Genomic DNA, 13,823 nt, shown 5'->3' with positions numbered 1-13,823 from the left:
TGCAGATTGAAGGCCACAATAAAAAGCTCACATTTACACATCTTAAAGGAAAGATTGTGCTGCAGAGAAGAGAAACAAGTTTCCAAACTCCTTGAGAGTGTCCCCACTTTTCACTCGTGCCAGAATATTTACACTGTTGTACACCACACGCAGATCAACTTCAGGGCTCCAAAACCCTGCATTAAAAATGGTCCAAAGCATTCATTACTCAGTATTTATTAGGCTCCAGAAACACTTGTTTCAAAGCCCACAGCTCTTCACTGTAGCTTCAGTGCAGGTTTTTCCATTAGAGTGCACACTGAGACGACTTCCAGCATCACTACAACATCATTACGGTTGTGTGTGTGTTTTTCGGGCTTAGGAACGTTCGCTCCAAATCAAAGAGAGACGTTATATAACTGTTTTGACAGGCGATGCGGCGCTCGTGTCGATGAGAAGACAGAATGCGTAAAAACTGGCGCATGTCTCCACTGAATTTGTGTTCAGCCCGCACCAGTGACAAGTTTAAAAAGAAAAAAAGATGTTAAGACGGGTATAATAATGATCTCTCTTACAAGAGAGCTAACATCTGATCTAGACGTAGTCAGCTGCTCCCAGCTGGGTTTCTTTATTCACGCTGAGAGCTTGGGTGTAGGCCGCGCTGCTGGTTACAACCCCGTGGGCCAAGATAAGTATATCCCTTACCTGACTTTACACACAGTTCACACACTCAATTTCTCCACACTAAAACATTTAAGCAGACTTCTCCCAACACTACAGCATTCTCAGACCCTATGGATTCCTTTAGGCTCGGCGCTCCTTACTCGGCATTCCTCCCAACAGCTGAACGATTCCCACTCGAACCTTATCACATCGGGCTATTTTTGCTTCAGCTCCTCAAATGTGCTGCTCTGGAGCGCTCCTCTGTGCTGTTAATTTGCTGCGTGCCTGTGGCCAAAAGACATGCATGTGGCTTCACTCAGTAACAAAGTGACACTTTTTTTTTTGGTTTTTAGCTATTTTAACAAATATTCTCGAGGCTCCTGGTGTAGCTGTAACTTTAGCAGTTGAATCCAGGCGATAACCGGAGATGAAAGTACGCCCGCCTCACTTCTATATCCTTCCCATGACACACAAATTTGGCAGGCCCGCAAAAGGAGGCTTTTTCTTTACTTCCAAGTGAAACTAATAACCTCACACCGTAAAAGTCCTCGGCCGGCACCTTAAGGCGCAACACCAATAATTACATAAATTCTGGGATGCTAGGATATACCTGCCAGCTGTTTTTCAGGTATCATTTTTGCATTAGTATCACCTTCCTCAAGCACCCGAACATATAGTTTTGCTGGCGGCAAGCTGAGGTAACGATCTGCCTTTTCTCACTGGCTCTTGTTTCATTTCTTGCCACTTTGCAACAATTGGTTTCCTCGCACAGAGGTTTATATGTTACAGCTATAACAAGGGTTTGATTCAATGCTGTCTCCCTGGAAACTGAAAAATTGCCACCTAGCTTTCTTGTTTTGAAGTAGGTTTTTGGATAATGTTAAAAGCTTAAATTAATGTTATTATTGAACCAAAGACCTACAGTCTACATCTAGTAGATTATAAGGATATACCATTCCCCTCTTCTCAGTATTATATTTTAGTGCCATTGTTTTGGGTTTCTGGGTCGCAGCATTAATTCAGAGGTTTTGGTCTCACCTCCATCATTAGCCTTGGTCCCAGTCACAGCTGTATTTGGAAAAAATACAAATCTTGTTAGACGCCACAATGTGGCAACTAAGTCAGTTTCCCTCTGACAGCATGCCAGAAACACAGCTTAACCAGAATGCTAACAGTGCTTAGTTGCACTACTGTTACTAGATTTATGTGTTAATGAAAGAAGTAGTTAATCCACTGAAACATTTTACTTTTTATTATTTTAGTTTATTGAGGTCTTTGGACATCAGAAAATATTCAGTACTTGCGCAATAAAATGCATCTTTATTATTGTAATTATTAGCTGTAGTAGTATTGAGGTTGTATAAACATCTTTATGTATATCCCTTGATGATGATTATATCTGCTGAAGGCGGTGTGCTCCAGCTGACCTGGACCTTCCTTCGGTGAATATTTCTGAATGTTGGTAGAGTCAGTGTAATTCACAGAGGCAGCCTCCATCTTTTCCCCGTTAAGCCCCTGAACCGTCTCCGAGTTTCCTTTTTGAAAGAGTCTCTGACACTTCCATCTGATGTTTGCAAGAGACATCATGTCAGGTCACATGAAGGGGAGAAACACACACTTTTCCTGCATTTGACATTAATCACGGGTGATTAATCACCTACCACAGTGTTGCTGTGCCTTTGATGTGTAGGTTCCCCCCGCAGGCCCACACAGACATTATCTAAAATCACCTTGGAAGTTGTAAGCCTGTCGGCTGAATTTGGAGATCTCTGTCTCAACCTGCCTCTGTTGAACTTGGCTTTTTTCTTTTAAACCTACTGTTTTTTTTTTTATCTCAGCAACTCAGCAGCGTTTCTCGAGGTGTTCATTTATGTTCTAATACATTTGCAGCTCAGATGAAGACAACTCGATGATCTTTTTGAGCCAGTGGTCCCCAACCTTTTTTTTTTTTCTGGCATACTTTTCAAGTAACTTTAGTAAAACTCATTTAAACTGGATGCGGACGACTTTCAGCTTACGGCTTCTCAGTTATTGTTACCATTGAGGTTGAAAGACCTCAGAGGAGGAGATTCAAGTAGTCAAGGATGGTAATGTGACAGTGGAGGATAACAGGGATAGGGTGATCTTCTGTAGCGACTCTTAAAGGCATCAGCTGAAAGAAGAAAGAGAAGATCTGTTATGTTCAGTCTGATTTCTTTATCTATACAATTAGCTAGTGAACTCCTAGGGATTTAAATTATTTGTTTATTTTTTGATCATTACTTATCTACTGTAATACAATTTGTCTGCTGTTTTGTGCCAATTAACTTTTCTGTCTCACTTCATTAAACGTAGTAGTACAGCTAATCTCTGAGTACCCCTGGTTAAGAGTCACCGTGGTAGAACAACACGGCTCTTAGATTGGTTTATTTTTTCAGCTGTCAAACAAATAAAATGTCATTCTTCTTCTGTGTGCACTGCAGAGACCTGGCCAACAACAGCATCAGCTGTCTGAACAGCGACATCTTTAAAGGTCTATCCAGTCTGATCCGACTGTAAGTCATTTGCACTGCTGTGAATGTGATCTAGTCATGTCTTTATAGTACATCCCAAATAAAACCTCTTTTTTTTTCTCCCCTCTCAGAAACCTTACAGGGAACATGTTCTCTTCATTGGCTCAGGGGACCTTTGACAGCTTGGTGTCTCTGAAGGCGCTGTGAGTATGCTCAGCTTGAAAAGAAACTTCATGCACGTGGCCATTGTCAGTCTGTTTGATGGTGCTCGATCACCTAAACTGACCCCAGGTGTTGTTTTTGTCCATCTCCAGGGACTTCAAGACACCTTACCTGCTGTGTGACTGCAACCTTCTCTGGCTGCTGCGCTGGATCAAAGACAGGAAAATCTCTGTAAGGAACACAGAGTGCTCCTACCCACAGTCTCTACAGGGTCAGTCAGTTACCTCCATCAGGTCGGAGCTCTTTACATGCGGTACGGAGACACACACGCACACGTTAAAATATAATCGTTTGAACATCCTGCAACAGAACTGCATCATTTTAATTGCCGCTGACTCGAATCTGCCATTTGTCCTGTCTTAAACATGTCTAAATAACTGAGCAGCAGCTCAGACGACTGTACAGTCAAAATGCTGCGCTGTCCCTTTAACGTCTCTGTTTTGGTATCAGTGAGGTTAGTGTTTGGGTAACAGGGGCTTGTGCAATGACACGGGAGATAAGACAAGGGCTGCCCAGGCCAGCGCTGCCTTTGTTTGTACTTGCTCATGTCTTATCGGTTTGGCACTCATCTCAGTGAGGGATTATGAAATGTATGGCGTAGATTTAGCAGAAGCTGCTGGCCTGACATGAATTACAAGTGGCACTAAAAGTACTGAGAATTTAAAGATGCAGTTTTAACTTGTATAGTAAACAGAACTGGAAAAATGAGCGACGCTTCATTTTTATTTTGAGAAATACCTCCTGACTCGCCTGCTTGTTTTCCTCAGACGCTCCACTCGAGCTGCCCTCCTTCCAGCTGACCCCATCCCAGCGGCAGGTCGTCTTTCAGGGGGACAGCCTGCCGTTCCAGTGTCAGGCCTCCCTCGTGGCAGAGGACATGCAGGTGCTGTGGTACCACAGGGGCCACATGGTCAAGCCTGATGCCACTCAAGGCATCTTCATTGAAAAGCGCATTGTGCAGAACTGCTCGCTGATTGCCAGGTATGAAGATAGGTGTTCGTGTATTCTGCAGTTCATAGGAATTTATATAGCCACCTTGACCAATTAACATAAAATATATTATATTTTCATGGTTTCCATCAGTGCATTGACCATCTCAAACATCCAACCTGGTTTTACGGGCAACTGGGAGTGTCGGGTCAGGACAAGCAGGGGAAACACCACCAGGACGGTCCACATTGTGGTCCTGCAAAGTTCAGCCAAGTACTGCGTCCCTGAACGTGTCTCCAACAACAAGGGAGAGTTCAGGTGGATACTTATTCCTTTTTTTTCTCTTTTTAAACTTAAAACCACTTAAAACTCAAAAATCCAGTGTGATGGAATATACCAAAGGTGAAGTAATAAATAATTTCCTTTGTGATTGAAGTGTATTCTTGCTGTGTTGGAGCAGTTGCGTTATTGTGCAAGCAGCACCCCCTTGTGGCCAAACGGTGTTACTCCTTCAGTTACCAGATTGGACCTATTTTGGCTCACATGACACAGCCTGAAGAGGAAATAAACAGCAATTTATTTAAATCCTCCCAGGTGGCCACGCACCTTAGCAGGGATCAGAGCCTACCTGCCCTGCAACCGACTGCCATCGAGCGGAAGCACGTACTCGGGCAGCTCCAGTGAAGAGCAGCGGGCTTGGCGTTACTGTGATCGCGAGGGCCAATGGGCAGAAGAGGATTATTCCCGCTGCCAGTTTCAGAAGGATGTCACAAGATTCCTCAATGTCATCAACCAGGTTTGTATCTGGCCATTCAGGCTGTGATTTGATGGTTTTGAGCTTCCTCGTACCTGTGGCCCACAGCTCTCTATTCATGCCCAGTTTTGTTTTTCCTAGATGCCTCTAAATGAGAGCAATGTGGTGACTATAGCTCAACGCCTGTTTGTCTACACGAAGGATGCTGCCAACTTCTCAGACAAGATGGATATCATCTTTGTGGCTGAGATGATCGAGAAGTTTGGGAAGTTTGTTGAGAAGTTTAAAGACGTAAGTGGATGTGCTTATGTGTTCACATTTAATTGTTTCTCTTTTAAAAACTTGGAGTATGCACTGCTGAGTTGGATGTAGTTGGAAATCTTGTTGTGTCTCTTTGTCTCCTAGCTGGGTCAGGTGATGGTCAGCATGGCCAGTAACCTGATGCTGGCCGACGAGAGGGTGTTGTCGATGGCTCAGCGTGAAGCCATGGCCTGCTCCCGCATCATCGCCTGCCTCCAGAAGATTGCCGCTTACCGCCCAGCTACACCTCAGGCCTTCCCCCTGGTTAGCCTCACCAACAGCATTTAGACATGTTGCACTACAGATTATGTGTAACGCAGAGCTGCATTTGACTCTTTCTGTTGTCCTTCCAGACCTCCCCTAACATTGCACTGGACGTCCACTTTGTCAAGGTCAGCGACTGGAATGGTATGTCCTGCGTGTTACTGCAGAGGGCCATCCCTGAGCGCCCCATCGGCCAGGACCGCCAGCTCACCTTCAAATGTAACACAAGCAGCTCGTTTTCCAGCATCTTTTACAAGGTCAGCTCCTGCCAGGAAAAAAAACTAGTTTGCAGTTTCATTAGGCGGAACTTTTATTTGTGGACAGCTTCTGAATTTATAAATGAATTCATCAGATTTTAGTCGTAACAGCGTCTTTTGAGTAGTTTAACATGACAAGTTGTTCTTTCATTGTGTTTTTTGTCTTTATAGAGCACTGCAGCGGAGGCTTCCCTGCAGTTTCCCCAGTCTCTCCTTACTGAGGCTGTACCTCCTGGGCAGCCAGAGGACACGGTCTACAAGCTCCACCTACTTGGCTTCCACAATGGCAAGTTTTTTCCATCCACTGGCAACTCCTCCCAACTTGCTGATGGAGGGCGGAGGAGAAGTGTAGCCACACCTGTCATCATGGCCAAGATAGGTGAGTCGTGATGTTGCAGGCATAGTGGTAAACCCTAACCTGACAAAAGGTCAGCTCTTCTAATCAACAAGGACACATTATCAGGAAACAAACTGAAAACTTAAAGTGCTTTACCCCACTGTGTACTTGGCATCAGATGGCATGACTCCACGCGTCCTGAAGACCCCCGTTAATGTCACCCTGCGCCTGTTTGCCCGCGGCTCAGATGCTGTGTCCGCCTGCTGGAACTTGAGCCAGGCGGGAGGTCAGGGAGGATGGCAGAGCGACGGCTGCCGCATATTAGACCATCACGACAATTTCACAACCATATCATGCAACTCTCTGGGCAACTATGGCCTGCTTATGGTAGGTTGGGCTGCCTCTTTATGTTCACTGGGGAGTTTGTGAGGCGATCAGCACCCGTGTGCACAGTATGACCTCACTGGCCCTCTAGTATATCTCTTTATGATCTCATTCTTGTTTCAGGATCTCAGCGCTATGGAATATTCCTCGCCAAGCATTAAGCCACTGCACCCGGTTATCTACGCCACCACTGTCATACTCCTCCTGTGCCTGGCCACCATTATTATAAGCTATATCTACCATCACAGGTAAGAGAATAAACCAGTGGTATTGAACGGCTTTCCCATTAGCCCCCTTGTCTCATTCATAGCTCTGCAATCTGTTGTTTCTGCGACTGCAGGTCTGTCCGAGTGAGCCGGAAGTTTTGGCACATGTTGATCAACCTCTGCTTCCACATCTCCCTCACCTGTGGGGTTTTTATAGGTGGCATCAATCAGACGCGATTCTCAAGCGTCTGTCAAGCAGTGAGTATACAGCGCCCGCACACTCTGAGCCTCTCCCAGCCTCCCCGCCGCATTTGCTTCCACTTTGAATGTTTTCTAGGAATAAGAAGTTGAAAAAGTTGCCTTTGGCTAAAATCACTGCACTTGTGAAACTCTGAGGGTGGGGTGGCATAGAAAGATACTGTAGCTCGTTTCATGGCTTGAGGCAACCCTGCACCTCTCCTCAAGGTGTGCTGGAGTGGGACGCACTACTTTTTCTTCTTTCTTTTTCTTTTTCTTTTTTAAATTGCACCAATCTGGATGCAAGACCTTGTTGATTTATTGAATGTGCTTTGATGTAAAATGATATTTTCTAATGTTAATATCCAACTCAATGTGATGATGTCTTAAGCAGAAGATGCACTAAACAAAAATATCTACAGTGTGCTCCGTTCTCTTACTTTTAATAGAATAGAGCTGAAGAGGCACATTTTGTCATACTGACACTCACTGATTTCGCTGCTACTATAATGGTCCATTCTCTCCTAGGTGGGCATTTTGCTGCACTACTCCACTCTCGCTACCACTCTCTGGGTGGGTGTGACTGCAAGGAACATTTACAAGCAAGTGACGCGCAAGGCCAAACGCTACGAGGAGCTGGACGAGCCACCGCCACCGCCGCGGCCAATGCTGAGGTTTGACTCTCTCACCGCAGCAGATGTGTGGCAAAAGTGGTGCCTTTTTAAACTACACCCTCCAAATGATAGCCTTGTCAACCATCTGAACATGTAGTAATTCTACTAATGGCTTCAGAGCTTTTGTTTCACCCAGTTCTATCTTTTTATTATCCTGGAAGTGAAGAAATGAACCAGAGCTTCACTTATTTTGTGCCTGCTTCCTTTGCAGCATGTGTGGATCGCACAGGCGCAGTTGAATTAATAGCAGTACAGCAAAATCCGTATGCTTGTAAATACCACATAAACTAGACTCAGGCTCTTTAACTGTTCAGATAAACAGGACTGTGCATTTTGTCCGTTGAGATGTGTGCGTGTGATTCTTCCTGTGCATAAATCTGTAGCAGCAGGCAGCTTTTATAATGTGAACCAAGCTTGAGCTGTCGTGTGTTTTTTACACAAATTACAGACGTAGCGCAGGACACGCTACGCTGTGTCATAAAACTTATCTGTATATATACTCAGCATACCTTCCCTTAAATGTGTATATGACATTTCTGTTGTTATATGTGGCCACATTTTAGTGAGGCTGCCACCACACGGTGTCACTGTAGAAGCCCGAAGCATCACCTGATCTCTTTTATTTCCTTCATGCCTATTTTATCATTCAAAGACTGAAACAGAACTACCTCTCTTTCCTTTCTCCAAAAGGTTCTACTTAATTGGCGGAGGGATACCCATCATAGTCTGTGGGATCACTGCTGCAGCAAACATCAAAAACTACGGCAGCCAGATCAATGCGCCACAGTAAGTAGAACTTTAGTCATTAAAGTTTCCTTCTCTTGGTTTGATTTCATGGAAACGCCGTGCCATTTTATCTGGTCAACAGATTCACATATTTTTCTACCTTCTGTCTTTAAGAGAAATTGACTTTGTGGTTGTCCAGGCCAGACTGCACTGCATTAGCTCGAATATTTTTATGAGGGAAGGTTTATTCCCTCCAGTTCTGATTATAGATGCCTTTTAATGATATGCGCATCCAAGCAACGAGAAACTGCTGCCAGTTTACAGCGAGCTCCCCCGCCCCGCTCTCTACGGCGGCAGCTGTTTAGATTGTGTAGCGTGGCTGACTAATTGAGAAATCTGGAGCCGTATCTGTCTTGGAGTCTTTGGAGCTTAATTAATTTCTTGCAACCAAAACAAATTCAGCCTGTGTTATTAAATGTAATGGGACAGTAACTGTAAGAATGAGACGCAAAACTTTTTCCAGAGTAATTTCGAGTTTCTCGGGTTAATAATCACAGCGACAGATTAAGACGGGGAGACGAGGTATTGTTTTAATGAGGGAAAACTTTACCATTAGCATGTTCGGTAAATTTAAATGAATGCTAAACGTTGAGCCTGATATAGAGTTGGAAAAAAAAGCCACATCTGATGTCTGAATCGTCTTATCTCTGTCTTCATTAGTTGCTGGATGGCGTGGGAGCCGAGCATCGGAGCATTTTATGGCCCGGTAGTTTTTATCATCTTTGTGGACTGCATGTACTTCCTCAGCATCCTGCTGCAGCTGCGCCGGCACCCTGAGCGCCGTTACGAGCTCAAAGAGCCAACCGAAGAGCAGCAGCATCTGGCTCCGGCCAACACTGAGGTTGGGCCCGATGCTCCCGGCAGCCACTGCCACCCCCTCACCCTCCAGCTTCAGCCACATGAGGCGTCCTCTTCATTAGTGTTTCCCCCCCACACTGTGCCACTGTCGGCTCTGGAGAACGAGCACACCTTCGCTGGGCAGTTGATGGGTGCAGCGGGGGCATTGGGGCTGTACGCAGCCCTGTGGGTGTTCGGCGCCATGGCGGTATCACAGGACCACCCTTTTGATTTAGCTTTCACCTGCTTGTTTGGGGTGGCGGCGCTGGCGCTCGGGGCCTTCATGGTTGCTCATCACTGCGTCAACAGACAAGATATGAGGCGCCACTGGTCCCAGGTCTGTTGCTCCGGGAGACGAGCGTACTCCGCACAGGAGGACACCCTTCTGCCTCAGCCAGGCGTGGCGATGATATCCACGACAGGATCTGACAACAAGGCAGATGGGGAGTCAGCCAAGTGCGGCCACAGCAGCGCGGACTCTTCCTATACAAACAAGAGCGCCCCGAGCATGCGCAACTCCGCCCACGGCAGCAAGCTGACCAATCTCCACGCGGAGGCTGCACAGTGCAAGTCAGCCTCAGCATCAGCGGCAGCCAATGGCGCTGCTATTTTGGACAACAGCCTGACCGAGCATTCACTAGACAATGAAATCAAAATGCACGTGTCACCGCTCGAGGTCCAGTTCCACCCCGTGAACAACGCGAGCAACCCGGCCGCCACCGTCGCCGCCACCGCCAACGGCCACATAAGCAGGCATCACAAAAACAGAGCGCGCACGCACAGGGCGAGTCGGCTCACCGTGCTGCGAGAGTACGCCTACGACGTGCCTACCAGCGTGGAGGGCAGCGTGCAGAGCGCCCCACACAGGAGACACCATCACTACGACATGGCAGCTCGCAACAGCAGACGAGCGGCCTACATGGCGTACAGGGAGCGGCATCAGAGCCAGCTGCAACAGGACAGCAGCGACAGCGCCAGCCTGCCGCGGCGCTCCCGCTACTCAGATAAAGGAGGCGGCAGCACGCTGGGGAAAGGATCTGTGGTAACCGTAGAGACTGAGCAGTCGGTTACTGCGGCAGGGTCGAGCTCAAGTAGAGACTCTGCTTCTGCAAAGCAGCCTGGCAGCACGGGACTGGAAAGCCACCCTAAGTCTTATGGGCTGAACCTTATCACTCACAACGGTGGCGCGCTTAAAGAGAATGGACAGGCAGTGGCTGTAATTAAAGCGGACAGTGCAGCCGCAGTAAAGACCGGCTTGTGGAAACATGAAACTACTGTGTAGCAACCGTTTCTGTGCTAAAGACTGCATAATAATGTGCTCACAACTTTAAGCTGTGAATGTCTGGTTTAGTTGTTTGATTGTACTTTTTTTTTCCTTGAAAAAAGAAAAAAATTGGAAAATAGTAGCCGAATTATGGCCAATGAACTGACTTTGTAGATATGTTTCTGTAAATGTTCTATTTTTATAACTTTTAATCCACCACTTTGAGAGTTTTGTACATGAAACCGCATGGTCTGAGCTGTGTGGCCCTGTGCGTACCGTTAACCTGGAGCCTTTTCCCCCCCGTTTTCTAGTTTGTTCCAACAATAATTAAAACAAAAGTTCCATTTACCTAATTTAGAGATTTGTTTCTTGCACTTGCACCCACGATCTCATCTTTTGCTCTCTGCAGCCACTGCAAAGGTGAGTCAGAGCTGTTTTGTTTCCAGGAATTACTCTCCCTGACAATATATGACATGCTGGTAATTGGGTTTTTCGCTGACCTTCAGGTGGCCTCGGGTTCCTTTCTCTACAGTGGTGCAGCACTTTAATTGCAGCTGGCTGTGGCTGTGGGCTCTATGGGTGTTTTCTTGCTGCCTGCTGGCAGATTTGATGAGTGCGCCTTACTTTCGGGGCACCCGCTGTCTTAATGCGCCCGGCTGTGATTGACAGCTGACTCTCAGGGCAAGTGAAGCTGCCATGAGAAGAAAGGATAATGAGAGAAGTGTCTTCTTCTCCTTGCAGCGCTTTCCATTCTCCATCTCCTCCACAGCTGACAGCTGAACTGGAGTTCCACTCGCTGCTTGACATCGCTGTTGGGGCAGAGCGTGTAAGAGACTCAAAGTGTGATTTGACTGCTTGAGTACTCAAGAGATGAATTGCTGTGACTTTTTGCTGGGCGAATGCCATGTAGCATGTAGACTTGGTGGTTCTGTCAACAGCAACGAGCTTGATGTTGGCTCAGCTCCCTAGCTGTGTAAGAGCATAGGTATATAATGACTTCATTTGCCACCAGTGAATATTTGGTGGTAAACTCAATCACCACTGAAACACATGAATGCACAGTGTTGTGTTTATAGCAGAATGGATGTAGACGATTTAACATCACCCAATGATTTGTGGAGATGTGATTTTAGCAAATTTTAGGAACCTAAAGTAATCAAATACACTAATACCTTCAATCCTGGTTAACATGAGCCAAATGTGCTTCTAAGTTTATGTTAAATAGATAAATAACAGGAGGAGAATATGTAGTAAAATTAGACAACCAGCAAGCCACAGTTTACTTAATGTAGCGACAGCCCTAATGCAAAACTTTACATTTTAATATAATTTTAAAAGGATCCAGAATACACGTCTCCTTCCTAAGACAGAAATGCACCAGGTCATTGTAACAGTAGGGTCTGAAATTTAGATGCATGTAAGACCCAACTGGTCGACTACTAAGAGGGTTGAAATGCACTGACAGCACAAAGTGAGTCATTGGAAATCCAGTGCGATAACCTAGCTAATGATGATGCAACGCTACAAGCGAAAGCTGGGAACAGACCGAGATGCTGTAAACTGTGGAGAATTATAATGTTAATGATTCTTCCTGCACTCAGTTTTGCTTTTTAAGATTTTCAGCCTGTCTTGTTTCCCTCGGGGAAAACTCTTAGAGTTTAAGATATCTGCTCTGCTGAAAAATGACTAGCATTTACTTCCCACTGCAGTGTTACAGTTTCCAAACAAGGGGTCAGGAACACACGACAGTCCCTGCGACTTTTGGGAGGACCAAGCTCAGACTAAATGACAAAACAACTTGTTCCGAGTGATGTATTCACATCTTCACAGCCTGCCATTAACTAACCAACATAAAATGTTGGAAGGTCAGACGTAAAACTACGCCAGCAATTTTTCACATGTAGGAACCGATCAGTAATCGCCGTCTACAGATCACCCCATTCACAGGAGACACCGAGAGAGACTGCAGCTCCAATAACTCCAATTTTTCATTAATGGCATATTAATAAAACACATATTTCACTCGGGCAAAGATATATTGCCTGGCCCATCTTGGATGTGACAAATTATAATAAGACTTTTGAATTATGTAGAGAGCAGTTAGGCCTTGATTAGTGGCAGGCTCGCTGATTCCCCGGAGGCATGAAAGACTGATCTTCAAATAATCGCAAAGGTTCTTCAGCGCTGCCATCTGTTATAAAGTTCATTTGAGGCAGTCTGCGTGGCGGGGAATGACAATCGGAGGGTGTTGGTGCTGCGTGGGGAAAAAGCTCATCAAGGCAAATAAACTGATAGTATCTCGGCTTTAAGATCACTGGGACACCTTGGGCAGAAATCGATAATAAATTAAGATAAAACAAATTAAGTCATTTAGGCCTTTTCTTAATCTCATTCGGGAGTCTTGGGGTTAGATCACCCATCTCCAAAATAATAAATCAGCGATGAGAGAATTACATTCAGACACCAAAAGCATCAATTACAGCTGAACGCTTTATTTTCAGACATGGCAGGATCTCTCCGCCCCGTTTCCACTTAGTGTGCTCTGTAGAGCGCATCCGAGCACAATTCCTTACCGGGAGGCCCAGGAACGACCAACATCAGACAAGTGATGTGTTGTTTACATTTTCCAGTTGCTGCTCATGGTGCCTGGAGGAAGCATCTGGCTCTGTTGTGGAAGCTTGCCACTGGAATGAAGATTGATACTTTCTAGTACATGAAGCCATCTGACTGCTGATTGTAATTACGTGGATCTGGCTGTCCAGAGGGTCCGCTTTCTGCTTTTTTCTTCTTAACTTGCAATATTCTCGTTACCCAATAGAAATCTGACGTATATTGTATATTCTGGCAAGCTAAAGGAGACACTTTAAATATTTGCAAATGAGGTAAACACGCATCAATGTTAAGGTTATATTTAAAGGGGACCTATTATGCTAATATCCAGCTCCATGTTTTTATCACAGGAGTCCGCTTTGTGACACCCCAGGTAACCTGAGGTGAACCTCTCTCTGAAACAAGCCCTCCTGTCTCTTTAAGAACCCCTCTCATGTTTTCCAATTGGCTCCCCCTCGCCTGGCTTCCTCAAACAAAACATATATGTATTCACATAGATATTTGTTTTTATTTGTTAGTTAAATACTACATAGAAAGATGTCTGATTTAATGTGTGGCTGTCCAAAAATCTTAAGGGCATTTCCCAATATGCAAATACACAATTTATCAAAACAAATCATATACAGA

General features: G+C 45.4%; 1 protein-coding gene across 1 annotated transcript in view; it reads left to right on the top strand.

Annotated features, from left to right (window-relative positions):
• adgra3 (adhesion G protein-coupled receptor A3) overlaps window positions 1-10,939 on the top strand; it is a 29,439-nt gene extending 18,500 nt beyond the window's left edge. Inside the window, exons 4-19 of the mRNA XM_085400238.1 lie at window positions 3,105-3,176; window positions 3,266-3,337; window positions 3,449-3,609; window positions 4,124-4,337; window positions 4,440-4,604; window positions 4,881-5,082; window positions 5,182-5,331; window positions 5,446-5,604; window positions 5,694-5,861; window positions 6,033-6,240; window positions 6,377-6,585; window positions 6,706-6,830; window positions 6,923-7,046; window positions 7,554-7,699; window positions 8,390-8,485; window positions 9,146-10,939. Coding sequence (XP_085256364.1) covers window positions 3,105-3,176; window positions 3,266-3,337; window positions 3,449-3,609; window positions 4,124-4,337; window positions 4,440-4,604; window positions 4,881-5,082; window positions 5,182-5,331; window positions 5,446-5,604; window positions 5,694-5,861; window positions 6,033-6,240; window positions 6,377-6,585; window positions 6,706-6,830; window positions 6,923-7,046; window positions 7,554-7,699; window positions 8,390-8,485; window positions 9,146-10,604 — 3,730 coding nt within the window. The 3' untranslated portion in view covers window positions 10,605-10,939. The remainder of the gene's footprint in view (window positions 1-3,104; window positions 3,177-3,265; window positions 3,338-3,448; window positions 3,610-4,123; window positions 4,338-4,439; window positions 4,605-4,880; window positions 5,083-5,181; window positions 5,332-5,445; window positions 5,605-5,693; window positions 5,862-6,032; window positions 6,241-6,376; window positions 6,586-6,705; window positions 6,831-6,922; window positions 7,047-7,553; window positions 7,700-8,389; window positions 8,486-9,145) is intronic.
• The last annotated feature ends 2,884 nt before the right edge of the window (window positions 10,940-13,823 follow it).

This window comes from Rhamphochromis longiceps, linkage group LG3 (genome assembly GCF_057381845.1).
Source record: "Rhamphochromis longiceps isolate RC_006_pf linkage group LG3, R_longiceps_female_GT1.1, whole genome shotgun sequence".
Classification (NCBI taxonomy): domain Eukaryota; kingdom Metazoa; phylum Chordata; class Actinopteri; order Cichliformes; family Cichlidae; genus Rhamphochromis; species Rhamphochromis longiceps.
The sequence above is the reverse complement of the archived record's forward strand: the minus strand, read 5'-3'. Positions and strand labels throughout refer to the sequence as shown.